General features: G+C 42.3%; 1 protein-coding gene across 1 annotated transcript in view; it reads left to right on the plus strand.

The window, feature by feature from the left end:
- AMOT (angiomotin) overlaps positions 1–16553 on the plus strand; it is a 68932-nt gene that overhangs the window by 24893 nt on the left and 27486 nt on the right. The window contains exons 4-7 of the mRNA XM_069747113.1: positions 5346–5790; positions 6801–6945; positions 9077–9169; positions 16176–16321. Coding sequence (XP_069603214.1) covers positions 5346–5790; positions 6801–6945; positions 9077–9169; positions 16176–16321 — 829 coding nt within the window. The remainder of the gene's footprint in view (positions 1–5345; positions 5791–6800; positions 6946–9076; positions 9170–16175; positions 16322–16553) is intronic.

Consider the following 16553-nt stretch of genomic DNA (forward strand, 5'->3'; position numbering starts at 1 on the left):
ATTACCAAATATAAGAAACCGCAAATGGTAAAGTAGTAGTCACACAGGGAACCCGAGACCAGAGACCTATTTTTCTAGGTACTCGTGCACACAGGAATTGGTTAGGAATATAGTCAGGTGTATGAGTTACCAATTGTACCAAACGGGTGCAACGGGTAGCGCAGTAGTTAGTTGGAAAAGTTAGAAAAAAATAGTATTGTGACGGTGGGGTCTCCATAGTTAAATGGAGGCTGTCATTAGCAAAACTCCATTTTAATCAATCTGTATCATGCAAATTAGACCTGCTGGTGCACAATTGGGGTGGCCAAGGTGAGCGCTCACCGTGTCAGTGCAGGCAACAAGCGGCACACCTTCATCGCGCTCTCTTGTCTGCTGCAGAAGTGCAGCGAGTGAGAGGCCACAGCAAGCAGGGATTTGTGCTAGTCACTCAGTCTTCATAGGGGTCGGAGGCATAACTGTGCACTGAGAGCTTGGGCATGCCTGGGGGGCACAAGAGAGAGACCCTCATTTGCATTATAAATAAAAATTGTATTGTGGTAAAAAAAAAAAGGCATGGTTTCATTGGGCTAAGACTTTTATGTACTGTAACTATCTGAATAGTTTAACTTGAGTTTTGGGGGTACCAGACTCCCTTAGTAGGGAATTTATAATCCGGTCTGCTATTGCCACCACATTCTCCGACCTTTTAAAGAGAATCTGGCATCAGTTTTGTTGCAATGTAATCTGATTTCAGCATGATGTAGGGGCTGAGAGCCTGAGTCCAGTGATGTCACTAAAGGTACCTTCACACTAAACAACTTCACAACGATATCGCTAGCGATCCGTGACGTTGCAGCGTCCTGGATAGCGATATCGTTGTGTTTGACAGGCAGCAGCGATCAGGCCCCTGCTGTGCCATCGTTGGTCGCTGCAGAAAGTCCAGCACTTTATTTCGTCGCTGGACTCCCTGCAGACATCGCTGAATCGGCGTGTGTGACGCCGATTCAGCGATGTCTTCACTGGTAACCAGGGTAAACATCGGGTTACTAAGCGCAGGGCCGCGCTTAGTAACCCGATGTTTACCCTGGTTACCATCGTAAAAGTAAAAAAAACAAACACTACATACTTACCTTCCGCTGTCTGTCCCTGGCGCTCTGCTTCTCTGCACTCCTCCTGCATCCTGTGTCAGCGTCGGCCAGCCGGAAAGCACAGCGGTGACGTCACCGCTGTGCTTTCCGGCCGCTGTGCTCACAGTCAGTGCAGGAAAGCAGAGCGCCGGAGACAGACAGCGGAAGGTAAGTATGTACTGTTTTTTTTTTTTACTTTTACGCTGGTAACCAGGGTAAACATCGGGTTACTAAGCGCAGGGCCGCGCTTAGTAACCCGATGTTTACCCTGGTTACCGGCATCATTGGTCGCTGGAGAGCTGTCTGTGCGACAGCTCTCCAGCGACCAAACAGCGACGCTGCAGCGATCGACATCGTTGTCGGTATCGCTGCAGCGTCGCTGAGTGTGAAGGTACCTTTAGTAGACTGTGTTGCTGTTTCAATAAAATCATTATTTTATCAGCAGGAGATTATCTCTACAGGACTAGGTGTCTGGTGCCTCCTAGTCCACTGCTTTGTGTAACCCCGCCCTCACCACTGATAGGCAGCTTTCTGTGTACACTGTACATAGGCAGAAAGCTGCTAATCAGTGGTGTGGGTAGGGTTATACACAGAACAGCATTCTGAGTACTGCTAGATCTACAACAGAGAAAACTGTGATTGTAGAAAAACGATAGCATGCATACAAGTAGGTGACACTTCGCTGGAATCATTGTCTGTGCCCCTACATCCTGCTGCTCTCAGATTACATTGTAATAACCTGCTGGCAGATTCTCTAATACATCAATACATCTGTATACCTTAAGAAAAGCTTTGACGTTGTTTTGAGGTCCTATGGGTGTCTACGGACTGACCGTGATTAGCAGCTCTCTCTTCCTTGTAACGCCGCTCCTCCACCAGTGATTGATGTGGATGAGGACTTATACTTCACATAACCAGCTAAGCCTCACGTCTGCACAGGCACAGGCTCTCTGCCATCGGTGTATATCAATCATAGGTGGAGGAGCAGCGTTACAAGATGGAGAGAGGCACCAAGTGTGGTCCACAATACGAACAAATTCGCTCAACTCTAGTTAACACTGATAGGAACACACTCTTTTGACAAGAGGAATGATAACACTTAGTTGTCAGTTTTTTTTCATAAATTTTAAGAAGGAATAACAAAAAAGGAGCACAACACAGAATTCTAAGAGAAGATGCTTCAGAGTTGTTAATTCATGGGTAATGCAGGAATTTATTAGAACAGACTTGTCAGAAGAGATGACAGGTCCTATTTTGCTGCTTGGTTTTGCAGAGGAAATTGTAGAACAATTAGGGGTGGAATTGTGTGGATTTTACCTGTGGGTTTTTGCATGTGAAGTCAATGGCACATTATAGTAGTGGGTAAGTGGATGAGAAATCTACCCATATGCTGTGGAATTTTTCTTAAGCTGCAGATGTAAAGATCGATTTTCGTTATCGATTAAATGTGAATCAACCTAAAAATCTGCATGCAACATACGGTCTTTGCTACAGAATATAGGTGATGCTCCTATTTAATTGACTCCAAATGTGAATCTGCAGTGATCCTTTATATGAATTTCAGGGGTAGCGTCTCTCCTTGTGACATGACAATGTAAGGAGCCTTGTAAACAATTCAATGCTCCTCCTGGGAAAATAAATATGAAAATTGCGTATTGGAAAGAGCAATCCTAAAACTCAATATTCACCCTTTAACGAGCCTTGCCACATGACTCGGTATAAAAGCTAAACCAGAATTTCGATTTGCAGACATTTACTGTATATGGATGTGATGTCAACAAAATAATTTTAGAAGAATATACACTATCGGCAATAACCTCAAGTGAATAACCTCGATTATCTTATTACAAAAGCACTGGTACAGGAATGGGATGTATTAGGCACCAAACAGTTCTTAAAGGCTCTTTTAGTTCTTGTTCCTGGCACTGCTGCAATAATCGTTTTTGAAATTTGTCCCTCATACCTCGAAATCGCCACGGGGGCAGGTCTTTCCCTCCTAATCCAGACGCCTCACAGCCATCACTCATGGCCTCTGCGCGCCTCCTCTTCCTTCATTATCGTCCCCGGCGCCTGTGCATTTGCGCATGCCCGAAAAACAGCGCAGGTGCCCGGGACGCTAATCAAGGAAGAGGAGGCGGCCCATGTGACTGGAGTGTCCTGCAACTCACTGTTTATTCCTCTCCTGAGGCACCTGTCAGGAGCTGCATCGGACCTTTCTCAAGCAACATCTCCCCTGATCGCCTGCCTATCGCTCCGTTAGCCTATCTTCTCTGTATCTATTTACCTTGTCAGAATGCAGCATTAGTGCAGCACAAGGTGGCTCTTTTAGTTACAAACGCCTGAGGGGGTGACAGGTTCCGTTTAAAGTCAATGGTTAGGAAAGGAAAGCGCATCTAGTGGGGCTGTCCACAGAAGGAGAGCCATTGAACTAATGTCAGGGTCGAAGGACCCAGATGCTACTGAATGTGTGAGGGTAGCGATGACTTATCCTCTGGTCTGGTCCCACCGAAGAGCTAGTTTAGTACAAAATGCTGAAAGGATAATGTTAGAAAGCTGTCGGATTACACAGTACATTGGATGACGGTGTAGCATCTGCTGCTGACAGGTCGGGGGTGCCTTTTCTGATCTCAGTCCACTGCCAATATCAATATTGGGCATATGAACATCAGATCTGGATCATAGACGGATGGGGGAAGGTGGCCTGATCTGATCAATCACGTTTTCTTTGACATTGTGGATGGCCGTATGCATGTTCCCTACCAGTGAAAGAGGTGCAACCAAAATGCCTGATAGAGAAGAGCAGCCAATGGAGGCAATGTTCTGCTGGGAACCTCAGGTCCTGGCATCCATGTGGATGGTACATGGATTGGTGTATGGAAAAATGTTTGCATTTAAGTTCCCCCTTATGTTGTGTCCAGGTGCATTGCAGAGATGCTAGTCGGACGTGACACCGTATTGCCGTAGCCTATAAAATAGTTTGTACAAGAGCTTAATCTCTTAATAAGTATGTGTCTGGGATCGTGTGGAAGAAGGAGGTAGTGAAATGAGGTAGGGAAACCAGTCCTGTGCATTCTTGATGGCTGATAAATTACACCTCTGAATAGAGAGTTATGAGGGATGTGACCTACATTCCTATTAGTGACACATGTATAGATCCACCTTCTGGATGTGGGCAGAAGCGATGTTACTGACTGGTCCTAACAGCTGCCGTCACCCAGAACATCACAGGCTTCCTGCCTTCAAGAGTTTATAATTTACTAGTCCTGCGAAGAACACAAGCGTCTCCGTAAAGGTTTTTTATTAAAAAGCTGGTGTGCCTCCTGTCAGAATCCTTGCCTCATCGCTCTCTGGCCGACTCCTCTGCATAGAAGATGGAATAGACCAAGGGATTTGATGTTGACAAATGAGTTGGTTCTTCTAGAGGATGAAGAAGGGCGAGACCACCAAATAAACTGGAGAAAGCTGTAAGATCTCTGTATACTTAAATGTTATTCCTGCTTGTCAGTTACTTTTTTCTATTGTAGTAGTTGGTTTGTGCTTTTATAGCATTGTTTTTGAGTCTATTCCTATGTTGTTGCTTTTTTTGTTTTTTGATTGTTGGCTTTCTATGAACACTATATTGGCTATGCTAGCGAATTAAAATTAGACTGTGCCTTGATCTGTTTGTCTATTATATTTGCAATGTTGTTTTATGCATTTTTTTATTTTATTGGTTTTAGTTTTTCTTCTTTCTTCTGCTATATCATCTTTGCCTTTTGCTCCCAATTGGACTTGGTTGACAAAAAGAGGCATGAAGCCATAGAAAAGCTTATACTTTTATGTGATTTATGGTTTGCACTAAAGAGAGTTGTGCATTGAAATATTGAGTGCACTTTGTCTACTGTGATACATTTAGATGCCTAAACATCATTTTTGAATGGATGATATATAATACTTCAGGTATAAGGTATGAATAGGCTTTGATCAGCAATTTGAGTTTAATCTGAAAAAAGAGTTGTTTTGACAATGCCTTTTAACACACATATAAATTCTGCATAGCTGTGAATTGGAGCAAAAATTGATCGCCATATGCCATGCTCAGTAGTTTTAGTTATAATTCTCGTCCTGTATTTCATGTCACTTTGGTTCTTCAGTGTGTGTGTGTATATGTGTATATCTATATATACTGTGTGTATATATGTATATATATCTATCTATATATATATATTTTTATAATTTGGAATTTTTTTCATCCCTCAGGCAAAATCAGGATGTGCAGCAACATTTTCAGCAGAGGTCCCCACACTACCACAGTCCCACCTCTTCTCTTACATCCCTGGGATCTATGAGCCTCATACAGTCCCCTCTACCATCCGGCATGTCACCATCTCAACAACAACTTCCCTCCCCGAGCCATGGGGAATTCTTCTCTGGGACACCACGGCCTCATCAAATATCCAGTCAATTTCACCATGGAGATATTTACCGCATGTCTCAGACATACCTTGGTCAGCAGCATCAGCAGCTTTCACAAATGGACCCTGCAAGGCCTCCTCCGATATCCTCTCCTTATTCCCAGCTGCAGGGTGACCCGTTTGCCATTGTTTCCCGAGCACAGCAGATGGTTGCTGTTCTGTCTGAAGAGAACAGGTCTCTGCGCCAGGAGCTAGAAGGATGCTACGACAAAGTGGCAAGATTTCAAAAAGTAATTACATGGCATTGTATTTTTAGTTTTGTTGTTGTGATAACATCACAATATAAGGTCTGCCGCGCTTAGTAACCCGATGTTTACCCTGGTTACCATCGTTAAAGTAAAAAAAACAACCACTACATACTTACCTACCGCTGTCTGTCCCCGGCGCTCTGCTTCTCTGCTCTGGCTGTGAGCGCCGGGCAGCCGGAAAGCTGAGCAGTGACGTCACCGCTCTGCTTTCCGGCCGCTGTGCTCACAGTCAGTGCAGGAGGAGTGCAGAGAAGCAGAGCGCCGGGGACAGAAGGCGGAAGGCAAGTATGAAGTGGTTGTTTTTTTTACTTTAACGATGATAACCAGGGTAAACATCGGGTTACTAGGCGCGGCCCTGCGCTTAGTAACCCGATGTTTACCTTGGTTACCAGCGAAGACATCGCTGAATCGGCGTCACACACGCCGATTCAGCGATGTCAGCGGGAGAGCCAGCGATGAAACAAAGTTCTGGACTTTCTGCCCCGACCAGCGATATCACAGCAGGGGCCTGATCGCTGCTGCGTGTCACACTGGACGATATCGCTAGCCAGGACGCTGCAACGTCACGGATCGCTAGCGATATCGTCTAGTGTGACGGTACCTTAAGCCAAACCTCCGACTCCTCAATTTCCATGACTCCAACTCCACCAAAATGTGCTCTGACTCCACAGCTCTACCAGGGCTGTGGAGTCGGTAAGCCAAACCTCCGACTCCAACTCCCCGACTCCAACTCCTCAATTTCCATGACACCCACTCCACCAAAATGGTCTCCGACTCGGACTCCACAGCCCTGGTTGTTTTACCATCTTTTATTAACTTTTTTTTTCCCGTAAAAGAAAAAAAATTGCACTGCATTTTGTCGAGCATATGCTTTTCTATCGTTCTGAGTTTGAGGTCTCTTTTGGGAAGGGAGGAAACAGGTGCAGTGTGTCATTACGAAGGGAGTGTATAGTTGGCCATGCTCCTCATGACGTTGTCTTGGCACATTGTAGATGGAGATGGAAATCCAGCGAGTCTCTGAAGCGTATGAAAATCTTGTAAAATCTTCATCCAAGAGAGAGACTTTGGAGAAAGCTATGAGAACAAAACTAGAGGGCGAGATCCGAAGGATTCATGACTTTAACAGGGACCTCAGAGGTACATTATAACAGTGAGAAAATGTATTACTGCTCTGTCAGAGATGACTTTTCCTTATGCACAACACAATAATGCCTATGTTAAGGCACCAACATAATTGTTTGCTTTCTGGAATTTAGACCTAAGTTTTCCAACAGATTTTCTATTATTTTCTATTGCTGTAAATTACCTTCGGTAAATCTCTTATTAGGATTGGACTTAATTCTAATGATTAATTCTTTATTCACGCTGTTTTGGTGTTTTCTGCTACATCCAAACATAAAAATAATAATTCTCAGAATTATACTTCTTTTTTTAAGGCTTGTTCACATGCTGGGTTTTTGCCACATTTTTCCCCGCACGTTATTCAAGGGTAAAAAGTGCTGCAATTTTCAATACCAGCAAAGTGAATAATTGCCGATTATTTCTTTATGGATTTACAACCATCAAAGGATTTACATGATTGGGAAAAAATGTTAAAGTGTGTATTTGATGCAATGTTTTTCCTGCCAACACTCCTGGTGCTGCTGGTATCCAGAGATGTCTTTATCTTTGCACTGTATGCACAGCTGAGTATGCCGCACGTTGCGGTGAAGACCCCGAGTGGTTGACTTCTAGTCCCCCACACTGCTCACCTCCCCTGTATTCTGCTCTTGAAACACTCGGCCATTCGCAGGTCGGGTCTTATTACAGCTGACCAGTCAGCTCGGTGCTGACCTCTTTTGCCTCTGTGCCAGGCAGAATCAAGGTGGTTTACACCCTGTGAATGTTTTCTTTAAAGGGAACCTGTAATGTTGAAAATGGTATCTGATTTGCAGAAAGGATGTTGTAAAACGGGCGGCGCTGATCAGAATGATATCTAGTTTGTTGCAAAAGTTTCAGTAAAATTAGGATTTTCTTTGTTGATATCACTGTTTGCATTCATGAGTCCAGTGGGTGGTCCTATTTAGTCATTACCTATCTTCCCTGTATACGTGCTTGCAGATATAGCTATCAATCACTCTTAGGACCACCCACTGGAGTCATCCAAACAAACACCAGGGATTACAATGAATGAAAGTCAAGTTATACTGAATCCTAACCAACACACTTCTGTATCATTCTGCTCAGCTTCTCCTCTATGCCCTGCTGTCTACAGATCAGGCTGCATGTATGTGTCAGGTTTTGTTTCTATCAAGAATTCCAATTTAAGGCAACTAGAATTATTTTCGGAGGATACCGAACAAAATTTAGCAATTCCCATTTAAGATCTTGCCACCCACCATGGTAGATAAAGAGAGCCCTTATAACCTAAAAAATAAAAAATGACTCGGTCTAAAATTGACCCATTTTGTGTATTATCGTTCATTATATAAATTGACACAATCACATATATAACCAAGCAAACACCGTATTCCATAAGAAGTCTGATATATGATTTATAGAAAGCTTGCACTACTGTTTTACCTCTTACGTAGTATGATCTAGAGATCATGTGTACCCATGTAGGCAAAAATAGCCTTTTGATCCTACGCATTTCAAGCCATATCAAATGGCTCAAAATGTGTAGTATCATAGTTATTTTAACCTTACATGTTGTTGTTTTTTTCATCATCATATTGGATTTTAATCTTATGAAGTAAATAATTCCGATTGCTTTATCTTTGAAGACCAGAGCTGAAATTTCCTTTTCTCGTAGTCATCTGTACCCCTACCTGTGCCGTGGGAATGCTGATAACTGAATGATTTGCTTTTCGGAAGTGAGGTTATTAGGAGGATTTGTTCACATGACTATTTAGTTTAGGCATTCTCTCTCTTCAAATTGTTTGGGTGTTTCTTGTATTAAAGGCCCTGACACTCGTCATTGCACTGTGACTCCTGCAAAAATAAGGAGTCATTTTCTTTTAATCTGCACATCCTATTCATCGAGTCTTATAAAGCACAATGGCCATCCAAAGCATGCAGCATAATAAGCTGCAGATAATGGATGTGAAAGGTCCATTCTCTACAAATCATTTACGAGACGAGCCACTATTCATAAAGGTGCGTGGTGCTGGATGCCCCAATAAAGTCTTACCCGTGTATGGCACATTGTCTACGTATTCATGTGTATATGCCCTGTCGGGTGAGTTCATGATTTATGATTTTTTTTTTACTCTTTTCTCTTTTTAAGAACGAATGGAAACTGCAAATAAGCAACTGGCAGCAAAGGAGATTGAAGGATCGGAGGACAACAGGAAGACCATAGCGCAACTACTAGGACAGAGTGAGTTCTCTGCTGTGATCACTTGGTCTCAATACTTTAAATTAATTTGTGTAAGTAAAACAAACTGAATTAAGGTGGTTGTCCACTACTAGGACAACCCCTTCTTAAACTAAATTTTGGGCCCCGATAAAATATTAAAGCCTATACTCACCTCCCGTGCCTGCACCGTTCCCGTAATGGTGGCACTCGCTCTCCCGGCGCTGTGATGCGGTGTTGTGACACGTGACGCCAGTGTCCAATCGGTGCTGGCGTCACTGTCTCCGCCTTCTACACACTGAACATGAAGAGGATGTCCGGGATCAGCTGTAGCTGCCCCCTCATTTCTCGGATGCTGCAGAGAAAAAGCTGCCTCTGCTTGCAGCATCGAAGACCCCTTAGTTCAATGAATTCAGGAGCACATCGCACCTGGCAAGCAGGAAGCTGGGAGGAGTTGTTTAAGATTGATCTTGGGAAAAAAAACATTTTAGAAGAATCTCTCTTTAAAGGGAACCTGTCGCCCCCAAAATCGAAGGTGAGCTAAGCTCACTAGCATCAGGGGCTTATCTACAGCATTCTGTAATGCTGTAGATAAGCCCCCGATGTATCCTAAAAGATGAGAAAAAGAGATTAGATTATACTCACCCAGGGGCGGTCCCGGTCCGGTCCGATGGGTATCGCTGTCCGGTCCGGCACCTCCTATCTTCATCAGATGACTTCCTCTTCTTGTCTTCACACTGCGGTTCCGGCGCAGGCCTACTTTGTCTGCCCTGTTGAGGGCAGATCAAAGTACTGCAGTGCACAGGTGCTGGGCCTCTCTGACCTTTCCCGGCGCCTGCGCACTGCAGTTCTTTGCTCTGCCCTCAACAGGGCAGACAAAGTACGCCTGCGCCGGAGCCGCAGCGTGAAGACAAGAAGAGGACGTCATCGTAAGAAGATGGGAGGCCCCGGACCGGACCGCGACGCCCATCGTACCGGGACTGCCCCTGGGTGAGTATAATCCAGCCTCTTTTTCTCATCTTTTAGGATACATCGGGGGCTTATCTACAGCATTACAGAATGCTGTAAATAAGCCCCTGATGATGGTGGGCTTAGCTCACCTTCGATTTTGGGGGCGACAGGTTCCCTTTAACCCTGCTGTTCTGTTGGTCAAAAATGACCGACTTTGAACTTCAATATTCTTTAAAATATTCAAGATGCGGCTCTGAAACCCGTGGCCGACCGACCCATCCTCATTTAAGTCAATCAAACACAAGTTTCAGAACCGCATCTTGAACACCCCAAAAAATACCAAAGTTCAAAATAGGTCTCCCCAGACCGAACAGAACAGCAGGGTTAATTAGAGACATGATCAAAGGGTGAATGGCTACTTTTTCAGTGCAATGTTGCATACATTGGAGCCCTTGGCCTGCAGGGCTGTGTATGTAGTGCATGAATGATCCTATTCAGCCAGAGAGAGATTCACCACTAGTTAATGACTCTGGGGATACGTGCTCTTTGGTAGTCCTCAGATCCACACAGGCACCAAGTTGCTTGGTACAAACAGGTAGGTTTATTATAGTCTATAAATCTCCAACACAAAAGGAAAACAAACAGCCTTTTCTCCAACAATAAGGTAAGCCAAAAATTAAACAAGCACTCCAGTGTTAGTCAGCCCCTGGCAGAGAATGACCAGCATACAAAAAGGACTTTCCACCTCCACACACAGACAACACAGAGTTCTTAAATAGTCCCACCAAAACCAGGAGTGGGGAGTGGAATTATGGAAGCAGCCAGTCCCACCCAGCTCTTCTGGTCGCTCTTAAAACCCAGAACCAAAAATCTGGTCCCCTTTTCGTTTTTTCTTAAAAAAAACAACAACTTTGCAGCAAAATATCGCTGCTGGAGCCTTGTTTTCTGGGATTTACATTACCAAGGCTATGCGTCTCGCTGACTCATACCTTCCATCCAGGACCTTTCCTGCTGCTTTCCTAAATAACGCATTGCTCTGTTTTATAAAGGGATATCTATTTTCATGACATCTGAATACTCTTAATAGGGAGTAAGAACATGCAACCAGTAGTGAAGTGTAACTCCCAGTTCTGTCTATCTCTCATTGCCTATATACTTGAAGTTGGCGAGTAAGTATTAAGGCCACAGTCAAATAAAGACCGCATTATAGTGGGCATATTATAGCTACAACACTCGGACTTCCTCTAATTTAACTCAGGCAAAGGGAATTTATATAGGGTCATGTGGGTATCTATGGCCTGTTTTAGGCTCAGGATGTGAAAATGCAGTAGTTGTTGGTGTCCAGATGAGCAAAAAAAAAAAATCTACAGTTTTTGAATGTGTTTTAGGAATTTAATATATATGGGGAAAATGTCTGCTTGTGTATGCTTTTCACTCTGGGACATCATTGATCAAGGCCAGTCAGTATGATTGATTTTAAAGAGCTCCTTACATTTTATGTCATAGAAAAGACATTTTTGGAAAAACCCTATGGCAGATCCTCCATAAAAGCACGTGTGTGTGTGTGGTTGGTGATCTTGTGTCCCCAAGTGATGTGAAGAAGGAAGTAAAACGAAAGCTGCTATAGTGTTGAGCAATTGATGCTGAAAATTGATTCCTTCCTTTTTAAACAATACAAATGAAATGAAAAGTGTAGCTAATGATTAGTAGCTGGGCGTGGGGAGGCAACTCCATCCCAGTAAATGAAATGAGTGAAGATTTGGGTTATATGTCATTGTCTTCAATAATTTGTGGAAACAAAGGCTTTTAAAACTCCTTGTATTGATGTCTGAATCTGCGGTTTGATTTTGTATTTTTCTACTTTGCTTCATCTGGATCCTCCGGTGTTTGATCTTTGAGGCTTTCATCTCCATTTTCCCACCCTTTTGAAGGAGGGGTGATATTATGTGGTTCCTTGTATGTAGCCAAGCTTTAGAAAAATTAAAAGAATTTTGAGCTACAGTAAAGCAGACAATCTTGTTCAGAAGCACTACTAATTGTTTGTGCAAATTAAAGGTGTTTACATATTTTCTGTGGGAGTTAACCAGCCAGACCATACTTTCTGTGGGAGTTGTCTCATTTTTCTTTTACAATGAAATTTTTAATACCTAGTATATTTGTTCGCCTTTTGAGTACTGGGAAATGGAGAGATGTTTATTGTAGATTAGTTTTCTAGCATTGCTGGACAGATAGCCTATCAACTCGCGCTTCAAAGACCTGAACAGGGTATGAAAAAAAAGGACATCCGGCCACTGACCATTTAGAAGAAAACTTTCAGAATGCTTTAAATTAACTCAATAAGTGAAACTCAAAAGTTCTGATCTTCTGCCTTTCTTTTTTGGCACTTTTCAAGTTCACTACTGGTCTATGTACTTCATTTTCCATCCAGACAGACATGTGCTTGCTGCAGCCAATTACTGGCTGTAACACTGATGATTGATCACAACTGTAGGCAGTGATTGGCTACAGTAGTCACGTGTTCAAACTGATCAGAAACCGATTGGTAGACCCAAGAAGTGTCGGAATGGGAGCAATTGGAGATCCTTAAGTTGTTACTTATTTTGTAGCATACTAAGACATTTAGTTTCAGTGGCCCAACAACCCCTTTGAATATATTTTCAACAGTACAACATTAATGTACAGTATATTAAAGTATATTACCATTGTGTTCTTTGAGCTAAAAATCACCTAATCAAATTAGACAAGAACACATGTTAAGTTTACACATTTCTTGGCCTTCCATGACGGTTTGGTGTAAATGATGTAAAAATAAAGTACCTGGGCCGTAGTCTGCTTGTATGAAATGGCTCACAGTCAGGGATGGACGATACATAGCCCCGAGTCACAGTACATGTGGAAAATGATGACTTATCATCCAGGCAACAACATTTTAATTCGACCTGCCTGAACAGAGTCTTGTTACTCTTCTTTCTAACCCATCCGCTCTTCACTAGATCAGCAGTAGTTGGCCAATTGCAGAAATAGAAGAACATCATACAGAGACATGTTGCAAGAACAAAATCTGGACCTAGACATTAGATGGCTATTGGCCGAACTATCAATTTGGCGGAGTCTTCCTGCGTTTTCTATAAGAGAGCCACTAACCAGAAAAATCTGGCAGCGTCTTCCATCAAATAAAATGATTTGGCGATTGAATTCCAGCTGCCCAATTCTTATGTCTACCCACATAATCAGTCGGGAGGGCACCATTAAGAGATTAGCTATCTATTGTTTTCATATGCACATGGCTGCAAAAAATAGTTTTAACATTTTTGGGGGGTTGGTTGTCTCATGAAGACGATCCCCTTTATTATATCCCGAATTAGATCCCATGAACATCAGAGAGGGATCCCCATTTTTTGGGGACCTGGCCTATCCATACATTATACGGTGTATATACAGGCATTCGTTGGAACAAACCGCCTTGTAGTGCTACATTTTCCTTTCAATGTGGTATGCAGAGGAATAGTTAGAGAAGCTGGACTCGTGACGATCAGCCTGCTATCCTTTATTAAATTATTGCATAAATGTAATTTTTAATTTAGCGCCGTCCTTTACATTTATATTGGCTGGCGGAGAAAAGTCTATCCTAGGTTTCTTAGGCCTGTTCTCGTAAGCCGGTAAAGACAGCAATTAGTTGTGTCAGTGTTACACTTTCAGTAGATGCAGAAAGATGAAAGCGTCTTCAAGAGCTCATTACAAGTGGCAGGCTTTGCTTTAGTCTTGTTCACGTGCAAACCTTTGCCCTGATTCACCTTCCTCCCACGGCCTTGGTTTAGGAATGCAGCTTTACAGGTCGGCCAGTGACTGGGTGGTAATGGCTGCAGGGACTGTCATTAGTTACTGTTACTAGTCTCATGCAGTGTAGCAATGTCTATAATTTCACCATTCCTGTTCTGTCATAGTGGAAAAAGTACCACCATTTAATTCCTTCCTCTATGACTTTCTCTCGTCTGATCAGCTACATTCTTGTACTCATTTGTTGGAATTGATATTTGTTCCTTTTCCATTAAACTGGGACTTTCCAAATTATTACTTTCCCTTGTAAATTCCTCTAGATCACTTACATGACTTCCTTTTTTTATGACTTCATCATTTGTCCTTTTGTAAAGCATAAATCATTCTCTAAATTTGGCATCTACGGTGAAATAACTACCAAAAGTTCTAAAAGAAATGTGACAAAAATAATTTTCGTCATTTGATTGTACATTGATAAGTATGAAGTTATTCCATCTACCGTATGTAAGATTTCATATAGATTTGATGTAATTATTTCATGTTGGCTCCTTTTAGGACGGAAACTTGACTCAGCAGGGAAAGCACTGACATTTGTCGCTGGCCAGCAAAAAAAGACCCTCAAATTTTACTTTTATATCAAAATAAAACTTGCCCAAAATGCTCATAGCTAATAATCAGATAATTCTAGATTTCAATATCACACAATTGCTGATGGTAACTGGGGGGACATATCATACTTGTGCATTTTGCAACTTTCTTGCTTCATGACACTTTTCAAAATCTAATTGGAAGATGAAGCTTCTTCTGCTTGTAGCACGTTTATGACTTGGCCAATGAACGCTTCACTTAAAGGGGTTGTACCACCGATCCCGCCTCACGGCTTTCTGCTTACAAAGGAAAGGGGCAGACACTTTTGATTGACCGTTTGGACAAGTCGCTTTAACTGTGTGTGCTATTTAGGAGCTCAGAGGCCAATCTGACCGGCTTCAGAGCAGCACTTACAAGCTCTATTTGGAATAGTTAGTTTGTGCAGCATTCATTGCCTAGGAGTCCGGCCACTGCGGATTGCAGATTTGGCTGGTAACCTGGTCAGCAGGCAGTGCACTAAAGCATCACATATCCCTCTGTTTTTGTGAACGGAGAGGATTTCTAGCAAGAAGTACGGTAATTTGCAAAGTTGCTTATTTTTATAAGCACTTTGTAATTTTAACCATTTTATAATGATGAGACCACCACTTAAAAATAAAAATTCTCCAGAATAGGGTACATCAGGTACAATAAAAAATGAAACGTGTAGTAACAATATATTAAAGATAAAATAAAGTGACCTATCCGCATCCCTGTGGATACTTGTGCATACTTATGCATCATTTTAGGGCATAGAACGAGACATTTTTCTTTCTTCTAAATTTTAGCTTTTATACTTTTATCTAACGATGGTGTAAACAAAAAAAAAAAGGCAATATAATCATGTTTGCTTCACAAGCTCAATAAATGATTTGTCAAAAAAAATGTAAAATCATTTTTCATTTCTGTTCGGATCATATTCTTGCTAGTAGTAGAGTCCTCTCTCAGTATCACCCAAACTTTTCCTCGGATGATTCGTGCATCATGATGGCATTTTCTTGGTGAAACTACACCCACTTTTTACCCTGTTAACAACTTTTGTTTCTGTCATTGATTTATGCCCTAGAGAGTTGTACCGAAATACACCCATCACTCCAGCAACGCCCAGATGTTTGTTGTGCGTGGCTGGGAATAGAGGGATGTGGGTGATGTTGTTTATAATTACGTTTTAACTGAATGAGTCAAAGGATTGGCACCAGCAATGAGGGAGCGACTGCGGGAACAATGACGGCCATTTAAAGATTGCCGTGCTCTCCGCAGAATAAAATGAGTATTATGTATTCGAGGTCGGAGATCTGTCACTGGGGAGATTGAACAACTTCTTCTTTCTGACGGGAAAGAGCAGCATTATGTTCAGATAACATGAGAAGGGGCTGTCGTCTGATATACTATATTATTCAGTAATGAGCAAAAATATGATAAATTTCGCAACTCTGATTCGTCTACCTGGTTACTCCATAAAGTGTCACGTCAATGCAAGACAAAATCACTTTCCGAAATTTAACAATTTTTGTTTATAGTGTTTTAGCAAATTTTCATAAATATATGACAAATGTTACTTTTATCGCAATGCTTAAAACTGAAACATGCGTTCCTCAATCTGCAGATATCATTTACTTTTGTATCTATTGTACAATTTGGAGAAGACTCTTAACATTTTCTTTTTTTATTGCAGATAAAGACCTGCAAAGAGAAAAAGAGAAGCTGGAAATGGAGTTATCCTCCTTGCGGTCCATGACTGAGGACCAAAGGAGGCATATTGAGATCCGAGACCAAGCCCTAAACAATGCCCAAGCCAAGGTGGTGAAGCTGGAGGAAGAAGTAAGTTTTAAAGTGCTATAGTGTTTAATCAAAAATATCCAAGATTATATTCTTATGATAACTTAATGTCTTTCCAGTGCAGTGCCTCATACATCAGGTGCAGGTGTTTGGTGCGGGCTCAGGAGCCGAGCCTGCTCCACACCTGGCAAGTGCTAGCTGTGTTATACAGCTTGCACCTGCGTATAACTGCAGCGATCAAAGCTCAGTATTTGCTGCAGTTTTAACCATTTAG

The sequence above is a fragment of the Ranitomeya imitator genome, chromosome 2 (genome assembly GCF_032444005.1).
Source record: "Ranitomeya imitator isolate aRanImi1 chromosome 2, aRanImi1.pri, whole genome shotgun sequence".
NCBI lineage: Eukaryota > Metazoa > Chordata > Amphibia > Anura > Dendrobatidae > Ranitomeya > Ranitomeya imitator.